The following is a 16,682-nucleotide window of genomic DNA, read 5'->3' as shown; positions in this document are numbered from 1 at the left end:
CCGGTCTGCTGCCACAGGGACCAGACTGCTGTGGGTTCCGCACATGTTCTTTGTGCTTTTGTTTGACAGCAATCACTCTTGTATGTGCAAACACTTAAATGCACACACAGCCACATTTGTGGGGGTGTATAACGTTTTCTTCTGCCCTTTCAAAGTGTGTACTGGTTGTGATGAAGGATGTACATGTTTCCACACGCACACACTGTGGAAAACAAATGCAGACACACACACACACACACACACAAAGTCAGAGGGAGAGAGAGACGCACAGTTAAATCGACAAATAGCAGCAGGTTGCACATGGTATCAGTTTCTTGATAGTGGTAGTAAGTCTTTAGGGAGTAATCTGAGGAGTCATTTGACTCTGCAGAAGCAAAACTGAAAAACCACTTTACATTGGTGGCCAGAGACTCACTCAGCCTTTTAGACAATAGAATGACTCTTAGACACACAAACAAGTACTCGCTGATCAAGTCCAGACAGACTTGCCTTCGTCACATCAATCTTGCTGTGGTGTTGCTGCACCCACCTACATTTGTGTGCACACAGTGTGTGTGTGTGTGTGTGTGTGTGCGCATGGCATGCATGTCTATAAAACATTGTGTGTGTGTGTGTGTGTGTGAGTAATTCAATATTTCTATGAAGTCAACGCTGTCGCCAACATCATCAGTTCACTATGATTGCAGTGTTTATCTGTCATTGGCCCACAGATGGATCCAAGTGACACAAAAGCATATACAGTCGGAGCCAACTGTAATACTCAGTGGGGATAATCCTGTGTTCCTAGACCCTCTGACCTGCAGACGTTTAGTAGTGTTGGCACGTAGCTGGAGCTGTCAGCCCAGCATCTAAGGGAGATCTGTGTTTAATTTGCAAAAGTGGGACTTTGCCAGAATACAGAGAGCGAATGAAGGAGAGAGGGGGAGCGATGGAAATGAAGCCAGAACTTTTGTCTGTGTGTTTGAGTGCCAAGCGGACCTGCGTTTCCTAAATCTGCCGCAGATGATAAGGCTGAGGCTGGACCTCTCTGAGCCATGCATATGTGACAGACAGAGACATTTTGAGCCTTCTAGTAGTTCGGTGTGTCTGCTGTGGAAATTGTTGTGCAAGTGGTTGTATGTTTCAGTATATGGGTGTGCGCAAGGTTGCGGGAAAGGGGAAGTGGGTTACTGTGAAACAGAGTAGTTAATAGTCTGTGTTTGTCTGCAGATTACTCTGGCACGGGCCTGGGCCCACAAGCCTGGGAGAATCCACTGCTCTCCAAGATTACCCAATGTGAGCACAACATCTCAAACAGCTATTGTACGCAATCACTGAGAGTTGCTCGTCACAAAACCTCACACAAGACCGAGCAACTAATCCTCGCTGGTGGTTTCTTTGGAGAAATAGTTGTTTTGCTCCCAGTGCCTCGGCTTATGTGTCCAGACTTGTGCAAGGGAGTGTGTAGAGCCGGTGGATGACGGTGACAGGTAACGGTGATTTCTGTCAGGTTTTTCTGGTTCTACTCAGTGACTGGGGTAGTCAAGCTAAAGCCTGCCCTATTCCCTCCAGCCTGGGAACCAGAGCAGCAATGCATGCTTACCTAAGTGCCTAGCTGCTCTTGCTGGGAGCTGTTCCCATCCGACTCATCTGTTTATTATTTTTCCTGTGTGGGCTTGTGTTGTAAGAAGAGGAAAGAGGGGGGGTATGGAGGTCAGGATGGAGGGAATATTCTCCCATGTTTCATTGACAATACCTCTACAGACTGGGCTGGGCTGATGGGTTTTTGAACATGAACAAGTCATAAATAAATATATTCGAAGGGAACTGGAAAACATTTTTTCCAAGCTCCTGCAATGTAATTGTCATGGTCAGCCCTAGATTTGACTAGGCGAGTGGTTTTGTGAGGTGCCCGCGCTGCTCCTTACTGGTTAGTTTGCTTTTTGTCAGGAACAAAACATAGGACACTAACCCCAGGCAACAAGACACAGAAAATAAAGCTATGAAAGAGAAACGTGAAAAACAGAAAAAGGACATACACTCATAATAGACATGCAAGACTATCCCAGCTAGCATGTCCTCCTTAAACACTAGCACATTTTGTCTGCAGGTTTACACCAAGTCTTACCTTACTGAGTAGACATCTGTTGAGGTACCACATTTCAAGTCAAGATGAAGGTGTAAAACCCATAAATTGTTAATAACTTTCCCCGTGACAGTCTCAAACAGACATGTGTTTGTGTTTTGTCAGACTGAGCACAAGAGGAATTGTGCGGCTAGCTGTGTAGCCAGTTGTTTCCTCCGCTGCCCTGAGGGGTTTCTGGACAGAGTTGCGGCATCAGCTGTGGGCTTTGTGAGAGAGTGGGCACTGGGTACATTTGACCTCTGACCTTCCCACAGCCTCAGGAGGAGAAGCCTTTTTACTGAAGACCCGCTTGCCGGTCCCACATGGTTCTCTCAAAGTCACATTCCAAGGGATGCTTTTCCCACCATGGACCAAACACATCACTCTGTTCTTTCCTGGAAAAAATCCAAAGAAGTGGGCGATCACTTGAGTAGGGACCTGCCCAGTACTAATGCCAGACATGACCTTCAGCAAATGTCACAGTTAGGCCATTCTCCAGAGGTCAGGGGAAATATGGAGAGGGCCTGGATCTGGCAGAAAGGTCTGGTCTCTCTAATGTGGCACAGAAACATTTGGTTCCGATTCCATTAGGAATGTTTTCTCATAAGTAATTTCCAAGACGTGGGATATGCAAACTGCAAAAGGTACAGTGAAAGAGGGTACGATTGAAATTACTCTGAAAAATTACAGAGGTATGGTTACCGTTTACACACGCATACACACACTTGATACGTGTCCTAATTGACTTATTTTACCATAACAAGAACACGTGTCCTTTCAAGATCTCATACTATCCTAAAAAGCACTATCAACATGTGGCATTACAGAATGTACAATTTTGTTTTTAAAGGAGCTTTGCTTTTTTTTAGGCTAAACCATCATTCCATTACAAAACAAGACTGGCACCGTCGGTATGCTTTTTTACCGCCAATTTTGTATAGAGCCAAACCATACTAAATAATGAAAATTAGAGCATTGATACTTCATACAGAAAGGTTACAATTGGCCCCAGTGTGTTATCAAAGAAAAAAAGCGTTTGTATAAATAGTTCTAAGATGTACAAACATACACCTGTGTAGGCCTTTTTGTGTTTTGAATACCTGTTTTCTTCTAGGTTTGAATATATTTCCACACAGGTATTGTGCTATGTACAAATATTGTATGTTTATTGCTGTCTTAAGCCTTCTTTGAACCCAGTGTAAATCTAAGCGTTCTGAAAAGAATAGCCTGTGTAAACATGCAGAGTGGGCAAGTGGTGAGTGAATGAAATACTCTCCAAGCTGCAATATTTGACACATTGGTGTGAGAATGTGTTGTACTTTGAATGACAGTGAAAATACCAAAGAAAATGTGAGATTTTCTATTTATTTAATTGAATAGTTTATTTATTGTTTTTATAGTTTATGTAGCATTAGCATATACCTTTTAATAGATTTGTTATAGATTGCTACCGAAAAAAAAAAAACATGACGGAGATGGGTTTTCCTTTTTTTCGAGGGAATATGTAGCAAATGGCACCAGCTGTAAGTTCATGTGAATTCTTCTATGAGCACGAGCATGTTTTTTAGGTGGCAATCCATAATCACTCTCATTGGCTCATTCTCTGCCCTACACATTGTTTGGGTGCAAATCCTCTCCAGGAGACCTCCCTCCCCACCGGCCCCAGCGCAACAACATTGCCTGCACTGTGCATATTTAAGTCCCTGAGTGGAGTTAAAACGAATTAATTCAGGAGCAGTATAGTTGTGTATGTGCATCTTTTATGTAAGGAAACTGTCACATTTTGAACATATTCAAGATGTGACCAGCCCGTATTCATCAGGAACCCAAGCACAAGTGTTCTCCCTCAGGGATTGTCTTTACGTTGCAACACTTCCCCTCCGGCAACTGAAACCAGGCTGTGCACGGACAAGCAGAGTTAATGTATGCCAGGCCTGAGTGTCTGTGCCTCAGGGAGATACACACACCATCTAGATGAGTAGATTAGATCGACAGAAGATGAAAGAGAGAAAACAAATCAGAGGCCAAGGTGGGAGGAGGAGGGCCAGAGAGAGAGAGAGAAACCAACAGTGTGGTGTGATTTTCTTCCTACTGCACGAGCACACACATGCACACGCATTTGGATGAGAGAGGACGTTAAAAATAAAAGTGAAAATGAATTGAGGAGGGAGAAAACAGAATCTAATTTGTGGTGATTGTGTGTTAGTAGGAGACGGACTGAGCGAGAGGGAGAGATGGAGGGTGAGAGGGAAAGCAGCCAAATGACAGAGGCGTGTTTGTGTTCTGATTAGGCTGAGCCAAATGGAGGCGGCTCACCAATGGAGATAACCAACAAAGACATCTCTTCACTGGGGACAAATCTATGAACATCTTTTCACGGTCAATAGACGGAGGCATTCTTTTGTTTTCATGAAAGAAAAAAAAAAAAATCTTCCTCGGTGGATCCATGAATGCAGAACAAAGTTTACCGTTCATCTGGTCTTAAATAAAGCAGATGACCACCATGCTTTCTGGTTTTGGAGTTTGGGTGCATAAAAGAGAGCACAAGAGCCATTTTTCATTATTCCTTATGTTTAAGTGAGCTAATACTTGAAGCTATGTTGTCATTGAGTTCTTATGATCTAGAATTTTTAAGGTCTATCTACTCTCACCGTGGCTGCCAAGACATGATGCTCTCAAGCTGAATAAATAATGATGCGGGCTCTTTGGGCTAAGACAGGCTTCCTGGCATGGGCGTGCCCGCACCCTGTTTGGTTTCTCATCTTCATGGGTTGGTGACAGTGAATAGATCAGATTCATGGCAGTGCTGATGGAGTCCGGAGTGAGTTTTGTTTCTCTGGCAGGGAAATAGGGCTGGGATATCGCCAGGGTTGCCAGGCAAGGAAATACTTACAGACTCTTTGATGAGGTCATTGTCTATCAAAGACTAACTGTCTCTGCCCCTTTGCATACTTGCTATCTATAGATCTATCTATCCATCCATCCATCTCTCCTTCCATCTATCCACCTATCCATCTCTCTTATCCATCCATCCATCCATCCATCCATCTATCCATCTATCTATCTATCCATCTGCCCATCTATCCCACTCTTGAATCCTCTCTCTCTCTCTCTGTTTGACTCACACACATCCACATAAACACTCACTAAGCTCACTCACTCACTGCCATCCTTGGGAAACAAATGAAAAATATAATCACCCCTTGGCTGAACATATTCCCTCCTTGGTGTCGGTCAAACCAGAAAGCAAAGCATATGCTTATTTGTCTGTGAATTAAAAATATAAATGCTTCTCCGCACTAGATTCCCAGACATCTAATTACAACATTGAAAGAGAGAAACAACTGATCCCGCGGTGGAAGGGGTTAGAAACCCCAAGACAGATGATATGTTACAGGAAGAAATGTGAGTGCTGAGAAATGAGCAGAATCATGATGAGAAAAGAGTAATGTGTTTGTTGGAGTTCACTTTGTTTCCTTACCTGTTTATCTACTTATTTTTAATTATTGGACGTCATACCCTTCGGCTTGCCTTGCCCACAAACAGGAGTTTCAGGTTTTTAGCAAAATTTGCGCATTGACATCAGCGGCTTTGCTGTCAAACTCCTCTTGCGAAGTTTTACACCAATCTTACCTCATTGTCCACAATAAAAACAAGAGGATCATGTTACCCCACCTCAGATTACATCATCTCAAAGCCCAGCACAATCAACCATCATCCCCTTGTTTGACAATTATCATGCTTGTACACAGAATGAACCCTCTAATCACAGAGTTTCACAGTCATTGGAACTGGTAGTTTTGAGAGAGTGAAAAGAGCGGAACAAAACGATACGGTAGTGGGCAAACTGAGTCGCAGTCTGGAAATTCCTGCTGGATTGTTTATGTTCTGGAAGAGCAGTAGGGAAAGGGGACAACGCTAATGTTGTAATGATAGTGACAATAGCGGTTCTGTGTCGGTAAAACAATGTGTATGACTGGCTAGCTATGGAGACAAAATGCTATTGATTTATGTTCTGACCTCCAAACGATCCTGAATGGCCTCGCAAACAAGCAGCTCTACTCAGAACGAGGGATGTTGACCCCCCCCCCCCTCCATGTGTGAATAAACAAGTGACCCACGTTGGGTCTGTGAGAGGTCACTGCACAGCGGAGTTATGGAGATGGACAGAGGAGAGGGCAGACAGACAGTGTGGGCCTCAGAGAGACTGAGAGGGAGTGAGAAGGAAAGAGAGAGAGGGAACGAACAGAGAAGGAGAGATAGACGCTGTGTGTTGGTTTCTCCCTGTGGCCTCTGTTGCCCTAATGGACCCGGACGCCACAGGCCAACCTCGGGGCAACTTGGGCTTCTCCTGTGTTGACTATATAAAGATTGATAGCTCTCTTCAGACCCCCAGATCAGCTCTTGATGGATAGTAATATGTCCCATGTGGCTACATCTCCAGTCACATGCCGCCATGTTAAATGGTGGCTGACCTCCACCTTTTCTTTCTTCAGTCTTATTGAATATGTTTCTGATCCACAAATCACAAGTCATATGGCGGTTCTGTGACACTATTTAGAATTATTCAGAAAGGGTCCTTGAAAGCAAGGGAAGTAATAACAGGAACAGATAAGCCACATTTTCATCCATCCTGACCTGGGATTAGGCTGAAGCACCCTGTCTAGACATCAGCTCCACTTAATGCAGCATCCCACAGCATCCAGGCCTCTATTCCTTTCCTTTGCTTCCTCTGCTTCTTTCACACTTTCCCTCTCTTCTTTTCTCTTTCTCACTTTCAGTCCAACTCAGTTCACACAATTGTCTGACCTTTGCAGCTCCCTTTTGTTTTTTGATCTCTGACTCCCTAGCCTATCTCATCACTCTCTGAGTCAGGCTTAGGTGTGGTTCTCTGGTGATGATGACAGTGACAGGAGGATGCGGTAAAAACGGCTGAACCAGCAACAACCCAGCGATACAAGGCAGACATACATTTCAAAGAATGTCTCCTACAAATATGCCAAAGGTAACTTTTGAGGTTTCCCATTTTTGTCCTTCTATCTACTCATGTTCACTGTCTAAACATGCAAATGGGTTGTTTGTCAGTACACAGCGAGGGTGCATGAAGACAGAGCTCATGCATGTTTAGCGGCTCAGTAATTGTGACAGGGTTACAATTAAGGGAAGACTTAACCACGTCACGCTGCCCTCATTATACTGCAATTATGTTCTTGATTGTGAAACAAAGGTACACAACAATGGTTTGATAAGACCTCTTGTTAAATGAGACTTTGCTGTAACTCCTGTGTTCATTCAATTAGTAAACAGGTCTTCCATTCAGGCCTGGGCACCCCAATTCTCATCTTCCCAAATGCGACAAACTCCCACCCCTTGCATCCCCAAAACTCCCCAACCACCCCCTGCCCTTAGCCTTCAGCATCCCACATTGGGTCTTGGCATCCCCCTGAACATTCAAGACACAGAGACTCCTCCTCCAACCTCCTCCCCCCCCTTCCCCACCGCCCCTCCGCACACACACCCATTTGATTGTGATTGACAGCATCTTTGTCCCATTGTGCGGAGCTGTCGCCTCTGATGAAGACACATACACAGAGCTGAGGCGCTGCACTCATTGTACACTGCACAGAATCTACAGGTCTGCAACCTGTGGTCTTATGAGCTCCGTGCAGTGGGTGAGTCTGGACACGGCAGGGCATGGCAGGTTGGGATGGGACAGGGTGAGTGCAGACAGGACAGACTCTGGCTGGGCTATCCAGGCCAGACTGCAGGCCTCTGCCAGTGTGGACCAGGGGGTCCCCGGCCCTATGGGCTGAGGGGGCCAGCTGGAGAGGGAGGCTCAGTGCTGCGCAATGTGTCTGAGGAGGCCGTCATTAGGGTTCACCCCTCCTCAGGGATGGGAACCAGGTCACATTCTCTCACACGGCACAAAGCAGGGTGTGTGCGTGAGAGGGGTGGGGGTTCAAGGGAGGGGTTTTGATGGGGAGCAGGCCATGACCTCTTTATATCCATCAACAGATCACTAACTTGGCCCATAGACATGCTCATACAACACATTCACACATACACACGCACGCACGCATGCATGCAAACACATGCTAATGTATGCGTATGTGCACGGACAAGAATGCACAAAATGCATAAGCAAAAACAATTACGTGAGGCATTATGTGTGTCTTCACCTGAATATGGTCCCAATAGCTTAAAGTCTCTGTTAGCAGAGATAGGTTTGTTAGGCTGCATGAAAACTAAGAAAATGGTAATAATTCTTACCACAAACAAATATATATATATATTTATTTCCAAATGAACCACAAAAAAAATTCTAATTATGGATTGGTGTTGACTACATATATTGTTACAAATCCAAAGTATAAAACAATTCTGCTCAAAAGAAAGACGGCCAGTGTCTGCAAGATATTAACGATTTAATTATATTGCACTTGTTTATTTCAGGCTGCTGAGGACAAATTCCTTTACACCACAGCTCCAGCTCCTGCTGGCTGATCATTCTATGAAATCCAAAGGTTGACTGCCAGGGACAAAACAGTGAAATACTGCCCCCTCCTGGTGCCCAAGGCAGAAAGAAACATCTTGCAGAACTTACAGGAAAGTATCAGTAAAATATATTAGTCAAAGCGGTCACATTTTGTTATTAATATCCTTAAAAAACAAAGATACTATTGATGGTAAATCAGAATTTTATTTATTTTTAAATCAAGGAGCTAGATTAAAAATATCTGACCCAAACCTTCAGTTTATCAAAAAATGTAAAAATATGATTTAACAGCAGTTATGACCATGAGAACACTAAAAACATGAAATGATGGGCACAAAACAATTAAAGAAGATAAATTCATTCGGTCTCTGTCATACATGTTATAACTCCGGCGAGCCTGAGTCTACAGTTATCTAGGCTACAAGTTATATAATTATTATTTCTCAATAATTTTTTTTGTTTTATTGTCTCTGTAACAGAGTTCATTTTTTTTGTGCTTTGTAGTCTGTCCATGGGGCTCGCATCTCATGTCCTGTCTGTGAGTTCTCATTTAAACAATATCGACATCTAACAACTATATAACCACGGTATGTCTGACTATGGCCTTAGCTTTATAGTATGTGTGTACAATGATCCAATGTTTGTGTGTGTTTTATGTATGTATGTATGTTTCTCTCTGTGTGTGAGCCTGCGAGTACATGATGTCATCCTGAATACAACATCTCTGTGACAAACTTGTGCAATTGTGCATGATGTCTGGCAAAGCTTATCATGGTAGTGTCTTTGAACTAAAAGGCACCTCCCCTTTCCTGGGCTACTGGCTCTACTCTACCTGCTTAGCCCAAAACCTCAGGAAAAGGCAGTAGGAACTTGGTGGGGGTCAACAAACAGGGGGGGGGGGGGGGGGGGGGGGGGCAAAGGTAAGGGGCAGGATTGGTCGACCCCCTTTTAGTTAGGTGAGACAGTGCGTCTACGCAGGCAGCTGCATGTCAGGCACTTGAGGATGCTCATGGTGATGTGCATGAGAGGGCCAAAATTGAAGAGTAGATTGTAGAAGGTGTTGACAGAAAGGCCGCCAGTCTCATCTGCGTACTTTAAGGCCACAATGGGTGTGTAGAGGCTGTTGGTCAGATTCCTGAAGCGAGGGCTGTTTGACTCAATTACCTTTTTAGTGCACTGGAGAGACGAGAAGCAAAATAAACGTTTGACTAATTTCATTGCTATGCAAGCCGGTTGAATATGTGTACCAGTTAGCGATCACAGAAACACAACGTTGATTCTCAAATCCTGAGCTAGATTTGTAAAATGCGAGTTAGAAACCTTTTCTCTTACTTTGGCTATGTCCTCTGGCGTCTGGCCCATGGCTTCAAATATATCTATGGATGATGGCAGGTAAACGTCTTTAAAATACCGAACTGTGTCGGCATCTACTCCTGGATACTCCATCTTGGCCACATCCTCCATCATCTTTGTCTCAAACTCCGTGTGCACTGGGCCAGGCTCAATCATGGACAACCTGTGGGGAATCAGATGTAGAAAGGCCCGTGTGAAGGAGCATTTTCAGTACGGAGCAAAGACAGATGTGAAGGAAGAACAGAGGGAAGAGGGTAATCTACCGGATATTGAACTTCATCAATTGCACGGCCATACTCTCACAGAAACCTTCCATGGCAAACTTAGAGGCAGTGTAAACATCATTGAACACCACTCCTAAGTCAACAAAACAGGGAGATAAAGGACAGCATCACTGCATAGTATTTTCAAATTTGACAAGACTCGATTAACAGCAGACATGCGTCAAACATCATTTACACATAAAGGCCTAAGATACCCAAATAAACCAAGTAACAGAGAGATGTCACATAGAACAATACAAGAGCCAGGCAGAATAGGAAAGTCAGTTCAGCCTACTTGCAGGGGATTAACAACTTTGCAACCCTAGTGAGGTAAGCAGAGCTTTACTGGAAATGAAAGGCATAGTAGGCAGAAAATAAAATATATTCAGATAAACTGCTTGCTAGCATTGTTAACACTACTATTGGAAAACGATAGGATTTAACAGGCTACATATTGATTTTTAAAAAGTGCCTCTGTGTTATGTAATGTTTATAGTTGATGGTATTATAAACTGAATTGTGACTTAACTAATTTAATCAATCGTAAACACTGATTTACAGGTCAATAAAAAAAAAAAAAAGTATATATATATACACACACACACACACACACACACACACAAACCATACCCTGAAGACCCATGACACTGCTCATGACCACGATGTGTCCTGAACGCCTCTTCTTCATGTCTGGCATCACTTCTTTGATCATGCGAACTACACCGAAGAAGTTGGTCTCAAATACTCTTTTCATCTCCTCGATGCTGATGCTTTCCACAGGTCCCAGCAGGCCCACACCTGCATTGTTGACTGACAGGAAACACACACAGACGCAGAGATGACAAACCCGCTTGGATCTCCATCACTGCACTTAACTTTCAAATGGTTGATACTGTTGACGATGATATTGTTGATTTAACATGAAGAAGTGATATTGCACTGTTCCCTGATGGCCTTTTTCGACAAGAACAGATCCTTATTGATAGATTACAGATGGTATTTCTTGATATTGCCACCAGATGTCAGTGTGTGACAACGACAGAGATGTGTGATGTAACAACAGTCCATGTTGAAGGGGCCTCTGGGTCTTGAGTAATTAGGTGAAGGGGGATGTAATGATGGATTCAGAGTGAGGTGGATGCAGGTTTATAAATAGAACCTTTATCCAGACTAGAGGTTTAAACATGACAAACAAAAAGAGACAGATTTTCAAGAGTTATTAATCCTGCAACATACATTTTACTTTATTGATTAACAACCACCAAGGCCCTAATTAGTTGTTAGTGATGTGGTGAGATTTATGGGTTTCAAAATACATTGTATGTTCTTTCTCAGCTGAAAGGACCCCCCCCTTCAGAAAAATAACAAGAAAATGAAGGTGTCATGGGCAGATAAGAGCTGCAGACTCAGTTTCAGCTATATTTCAAACACTCAGTCAGAATATCAGTTTGGTGGTCCTATCTGTTTTGGTGCAGAATCTATCTGCCCACTGGAATTTCAAGACTCTCCCAATCTCCTCTTCCCCCATCTAACTGCAAAACCACAGATGACAGCGCTGCAAGAGATTTGCCACCAGAACCCTTTCAGTTATTTAAAAAAACGTTGTCCTAAAGTTGAAGCGTTATAACAGTAATAACACTATACTGTGATAGTTTGCTTGTCCACTTGACAAGTGCGTTAGATATTTACTGTCTCGCTCTCTCATGGAAGGTCGACATTGCGGTTTGGGTTAAATATAGGCTACTATCGCAGGAAGGTTCAAGGTTTGTGTTCTATGCATTCGATTATCATTCCTAAACAAAGACAAGAAACTCATGCAGCACATTTCTTAACGACTTATGGTTATATACTAAAACTATTTATTATTATAAATTATGAAAAATTAAAAAACAAAACATGTATACACCCACGTTTAAATTAAATCAACGCCCTGTCATTCAAAGCTGGGGAAGGGGTCAAATTTCAGTTTCAGGTATGTTCCACTCACTCAGGATATCAATATGGCGGTCCTTGACATTGTTGATGCACTGCTTGACCGACTCGTCACTGCACACATCTAGTGGAAGCAACATCAAGGTCTTGCCATATGCGTCTCCAGCTGCCTCCAGAAGCTTCTCCTTCTTCTTCAGGTCCCGCATGGTGGCAATGACTGACAGGGAGAAGCAGAGGAGTGTAAAGTATTGTTTCACTTGTATGATGATGTGGCTTCAAACTTTACAAAAAGAGCCTCTTTAGTACCAGGAAACGGTTCTTTAGACTGGTACAGTAACACACTGCAAAAAGTGACTTTATATTTGAGTCCATTTTTTTCATTTTCTTATTTAGTCATAAAGAAAATCATGTTTAATTATTTACTGAAAAAGAAAAAAAAACACCTGACCCAATGTCACACTTTACTGTGAAACCTCTGATCTCACTAAATGACTTCCGCACACACACGGACACACACTCACGGTTGTGACAGAGTCATACGTGCAGGTCAGAGTTCCTATGACCACGCCTGTCAGTTTACAGGACACATTATTGATTTCCTCTGAACTTTGACCCACATACAGGACACAAATCTATCATGACCAGTGACAGCAGCTATCAGCAGAGTGTTGACTCAGCTTTCATGGCTTCTTCCATGTTGTGTGTTGTGCTAACACTTTGCCGACTGACGCTTTCTAGCAGAGAAAGGAGAGACTGTGCTGTTGCACAATGGCAATCGACAGGAGCAAATAAGCCCTTCTTCACACATTCATCCGGATCTACCTGTTGTCCTTGACCGATAAAGGCGAACCCCTTACCTGATCCTTGTCTGAACAGAGACAGGGTTGGATAAGTAAGATGGAAAGAGGGATTGCTATGCTGTGGAGGCTTTGCATTGCCATTCAATGTTACTGATTCGTAATGAAACTCAGCCCATTTCTTTTGTTAGAATGTCGTTGTGTAAGTGTCATCATCCAACAAATACACATGACGTTTCATGACGTCTAATTAAGTTTAATCTCATGATTTGAAAGCTGTGTGTCCATGAAGCAACAAAGAGATTTAGAAGTGAACAAGAGATCTATTGTTCTTCTGGCTCCTGCAGGAATTACTCTTGGGCTGCTTAAACATTCTTGAATTAAACCACATTGCATTGCACACACAAAGGTCTTTCTGGGGGTTTCTCTGAGTTTTGGTGCATGTTACTGCAACTAATTATTACTTTTTTGCACAATGCAATATTTAATCTCTACTAAAGACCTCCGGAATGAGCAGATCAGCTTCATTGCTCAGAGGTGGCCTTATTAAAATCAGGTCACATTGTGGAAAAAAAATCTGCTCAAACCGGTGTTATGGGAGCAGTTAATCACTTCTGTTTTCCTCATCTATGGTGATAAATCCCATCAGACCCCCGAGGGCCCCCAAATAAACTTGAACTAACCCTTGCACAGTGGTTCCTGAAGGACAGCAGTAAAAACTGCTTGCATTAGTTGAATCAGTTAATGTATAAGATGACTGCTGAAGTCAGGGGTTTCACTGTTACCTCACTGACCCGACCAGGCCCACAGCTAATTATGTTATTCTGCATAAAGTCACATGTAACAACAACGGGGGTCTGAAGGCCAACTCTTACCAACAGCGGTGGGGGTGGGAAGGTGGTCTGATGTAATTCTGTCTGAGGCTCCACCACACGGAAAAGGTTCTGGAGTGACACAACCAACGATGGCTGGGAAGCAGGAGAGTAGACCCACAGACCAACAATGTCAAAGTGGGACACTCTTAACTCCACTGTGCACCAATGAAGACTTCAAACAAGGCCCTAGCTTTAGAGTGAACCCTCGCTTGTACAGGTCTCAAACTTTGTCCCTCTTGCAACACTCGCTCCAGTGAGGGGACTATAGGCACATTAGACACGGCACTAAACCGGAGCAGGCGGTCTACAATTCGCTGCGATAAAAGGGCGCTTTGTGCTGGAGAAGTCACTTGAAAGAGAACTGACAAGACTCCTTTTATGATTCCGGCTGGAAAGCGGCATCCTTGCAGAGCCCTACCATGGAAACTGCGCTTTCAGATGATAATTGTTGAGCCAAAAGGGCGACTGGATCCCAGTCCTTACAAAAGGAGTTAGTTGTTCCAATGGACATTACATCAAATCACTTATTTGCGGAGAGTTGCGCATGGAACTCAACAGAACGGTGTGCGTAAAGGAGTGTTGGTGCATTAGCAGAGCATTGGAAGTTAAAGTAAACACGAAAGAGGTTTTCCTAAGCGAACCACACTGTTACAGGCTTGCTACTTATAGGTCCGATCAAAGAAACAATGTAGAAGAAAGCGCATTTACCATGGTAACGCTTCTTTTCATCTTTGGCCAGCGTGACGGCGATTCGTAACCCGATGCCGGAGGAGCAGCCGGTGATCAGCACAACTTTCTGCCCGCTGTTCGCCATGATTTGTCCGGATGGGCGCTGTGTTTAGCAGCGGTCCTCTGCTCTGGATGGTCGCTGCCGAGGGAGCTACCGATCACCGGACTTAAAAAAAACTAAAGCGGATCATACAGCCACCTCAGCCATGTGAGCCTCTAATTCAGTCACATGTTCAATAGAAATCAGTAACCAAAAAAAGACGTGGCATTGCAAACAGGATTTTAAAACTTGATAGGTGCCGCCTGCCCTGAAAATGGGGTTAATTCCTCTAAAATGTGTGTGGCCGTGCATGCGCAAACGTGCGTGTTTTGTTGAGGGGGCAGTGCTTATTTGATTTCTGAGCTGGTGACCCCAACAACAAATAACTGTAATATTCATGCAGTAGTCACGTGATGTTTTGGTCATGGTGGTGGTGTTTAATATTCTCAATAGGAATTATTAAAACGTTTTATTTCACGGTAGCCTACCAAACGCTTTTTTTGTTTTATGTTTTTTATTATTTCATTTATACTTAAATTGAATTAGTTAATTGAATTTTAACAATACTTCAAATTAGCTATATTTGAGCAGCACGTAACACATTCGATTGTATTATTATTATTATTTGTATTATTACTATTATGCTATTTGCTGTTGCCAAGCTTGTTATTCGGCTTTAGTTGATTTATTTATAAAACTAGTCATCCCATGTCTACCTTATTTTGGAAGGGAATGTTTATGGTAATTTAAAGCGCTGCATTGTACTGCCATCTGGTGGTAAGGAACGGTGCAGCACACTGAAGAAGCACTAAGGCTTACTGACTGCATAATACCTCATCTAAAACCAATGCTAATAGCATCACCATAATCCCAATGCAAACTGAATATAAGAACGCAGGAAGAATGGTGTGGGTTTGGTTATCAGCTATGTCTCAGTTTGGTTTCACGATTATGCCATTAGCAAGGCTGTGTCGTGGTGACCAGTGGACCCTATTGTTGACGGCTGTTGTAAAGGGTCAAAGTGCCGCTGATAACAAACCAGACATGCTTCTTTTTCTCTGATGAAAGGCCATAGTGCAAGAGTCAGAGTCTACCGTGTTTGGGCCTGTTGCTGAATGTGACGCAACCACATGCAAACTGCAAGTCTTCCATGTACTCTAATACTGATCCTCATAACCCCCAAGAAGGGATGAGTGGATGGTCCAAAGAGCAATCTGGACTGATCAGTAAGCAAGCCAGAGAGTTGTTAAAAGCAATCTGTGACTGATGCCATTCTCCTTTAACTCACTTTTGGCATCTACTTATCTAATACCTTGCTAACTCTACATGAAATACATTGTAAACGAAAGTGCTGCAGTTGCCCCAGTTAAGCACATAAGTATACATTCCTAATGCTTTTACATATTTGGAATAATTAGCATATCTGTTTCTGTTTGTAAGAATTGGATTGAACTGGGATCATTATGATGGATCTTCTCAGCTCAGGTGCCTTTTGTGTCTCGTTTGGACAGAGTCAAGGAGGATTACACATTACATATTAATCAGTCTGATACATGTGGCTATAAAGGAGCTTCACACAGGTGAAATAATTGGGGTGTATTCTCTGGTGTTTTTCCCAACAGCTTATAAAAACCTTATTATGTATTCAACTGGTGCAACTAAAACGTTGCAAGCTATTTATGATTATTGTCCGACACAAATCATTTCTGCCCTTGAAAAACTATTACAAGCATACAATGATGAATGTAGGTCCCACCTGATGTAATCCTCCCCCCCTGGTTAACCCCATTCCCATTTTAACATGCTAACGCAGTGTTAAGCATTAAGGTATGTTAAGGACAAGACAAGAGGTTAGGTGAAAGCAGATCCACTCACACACACACACACACACACACACACACACACACACACACACACACACACACACACACACACACACACGCACACACACACACACACACACACACACACGCAGACCAACAGAGGGAACAGTGGGAGAGGACAGGGACAGGTTCCTGAGTTTTCTATCCTCCGAGGGTAAACTGAGGTTACTACATCCATCACCAACAGCAGACATTTCCGTCATAACTTTG

The 16,682-nt window shown here is 43.2% G+C and overlaps 1 protein-coding gene across 1 annotated transcript; it reads right to left on the bottom strand.

Moving 5' to 3' along the window:
• Positions 1–9,512: 9,512 nt before the first annotated feature.
• On the bottom strand, positions 9,513–14,768 carry rdh8a (retinol dehydrogenase 8a). Its single transcript, XM_076080113.1, has 6 exons — positions 14,529–14,768; positions 12,204–12,365; positions 10,847–11,026; positions 10,217–10,310; positions 9,933–10,116; positions 9,513–9,776 (listed from the first exon to the last, which is right to left on the bottom strand). The coding sequence occupies exons 1-6, from the start codon at positions 14,632–14,634 to the stop codon at positions 9,549–9,551; spliced, it is 954 nt and encodes a 317-aa protein (XP_075936228.1). The 5' UTR covers positions 14,635–14,768; the 3' UTR covers positions 9,513–9,548.
• Positions 14,769–16,682: the final 1,914 nt, after the last annotated feature.

Source organism: Anarhichas minor, unplaced genomic scaffold, assembly GCF_050575085.1.
Source record: "Anarhichas minor isolate MPS153535 unplaced genomic scaffold, ASM5057508v1 ptg000007l, whole genome shotgun sequence".
NCBI lineage: Eukaryota > Metazoa > Chordata > Actinopteri > Perciformes > Anarhichadidae > Anarhichas > Anarhichas minor.
Note: the sequence above shows the minus strand (reverse complement) of the source record. Positions and strands in the feature narration are given on the sequence as shown.

Coding starts and splice junctions, on each gene's coding strand:
- rdh8a (XM_076080113.1), bottom strand. CDS start 14,634: ATGGCGAACAGCGGGCAGAAAGTTGTGCTGATCACCGGCTGCTCCTCC. Junction 12,366..14,528: donor TGAAAAGAAGCGTTACCATG/GTAAATGCGCTT, acceptor TCTCCCTGTCAG/TCATTGCCACCATGCGGGAC. Junction 9,777..9,932: donor CGCCAGAGGACATAGCCAAA/GTAAGAGAAAAG, acceptor TCGTCTCTCCAG/TGCACTAAAAAGGTAATTGA.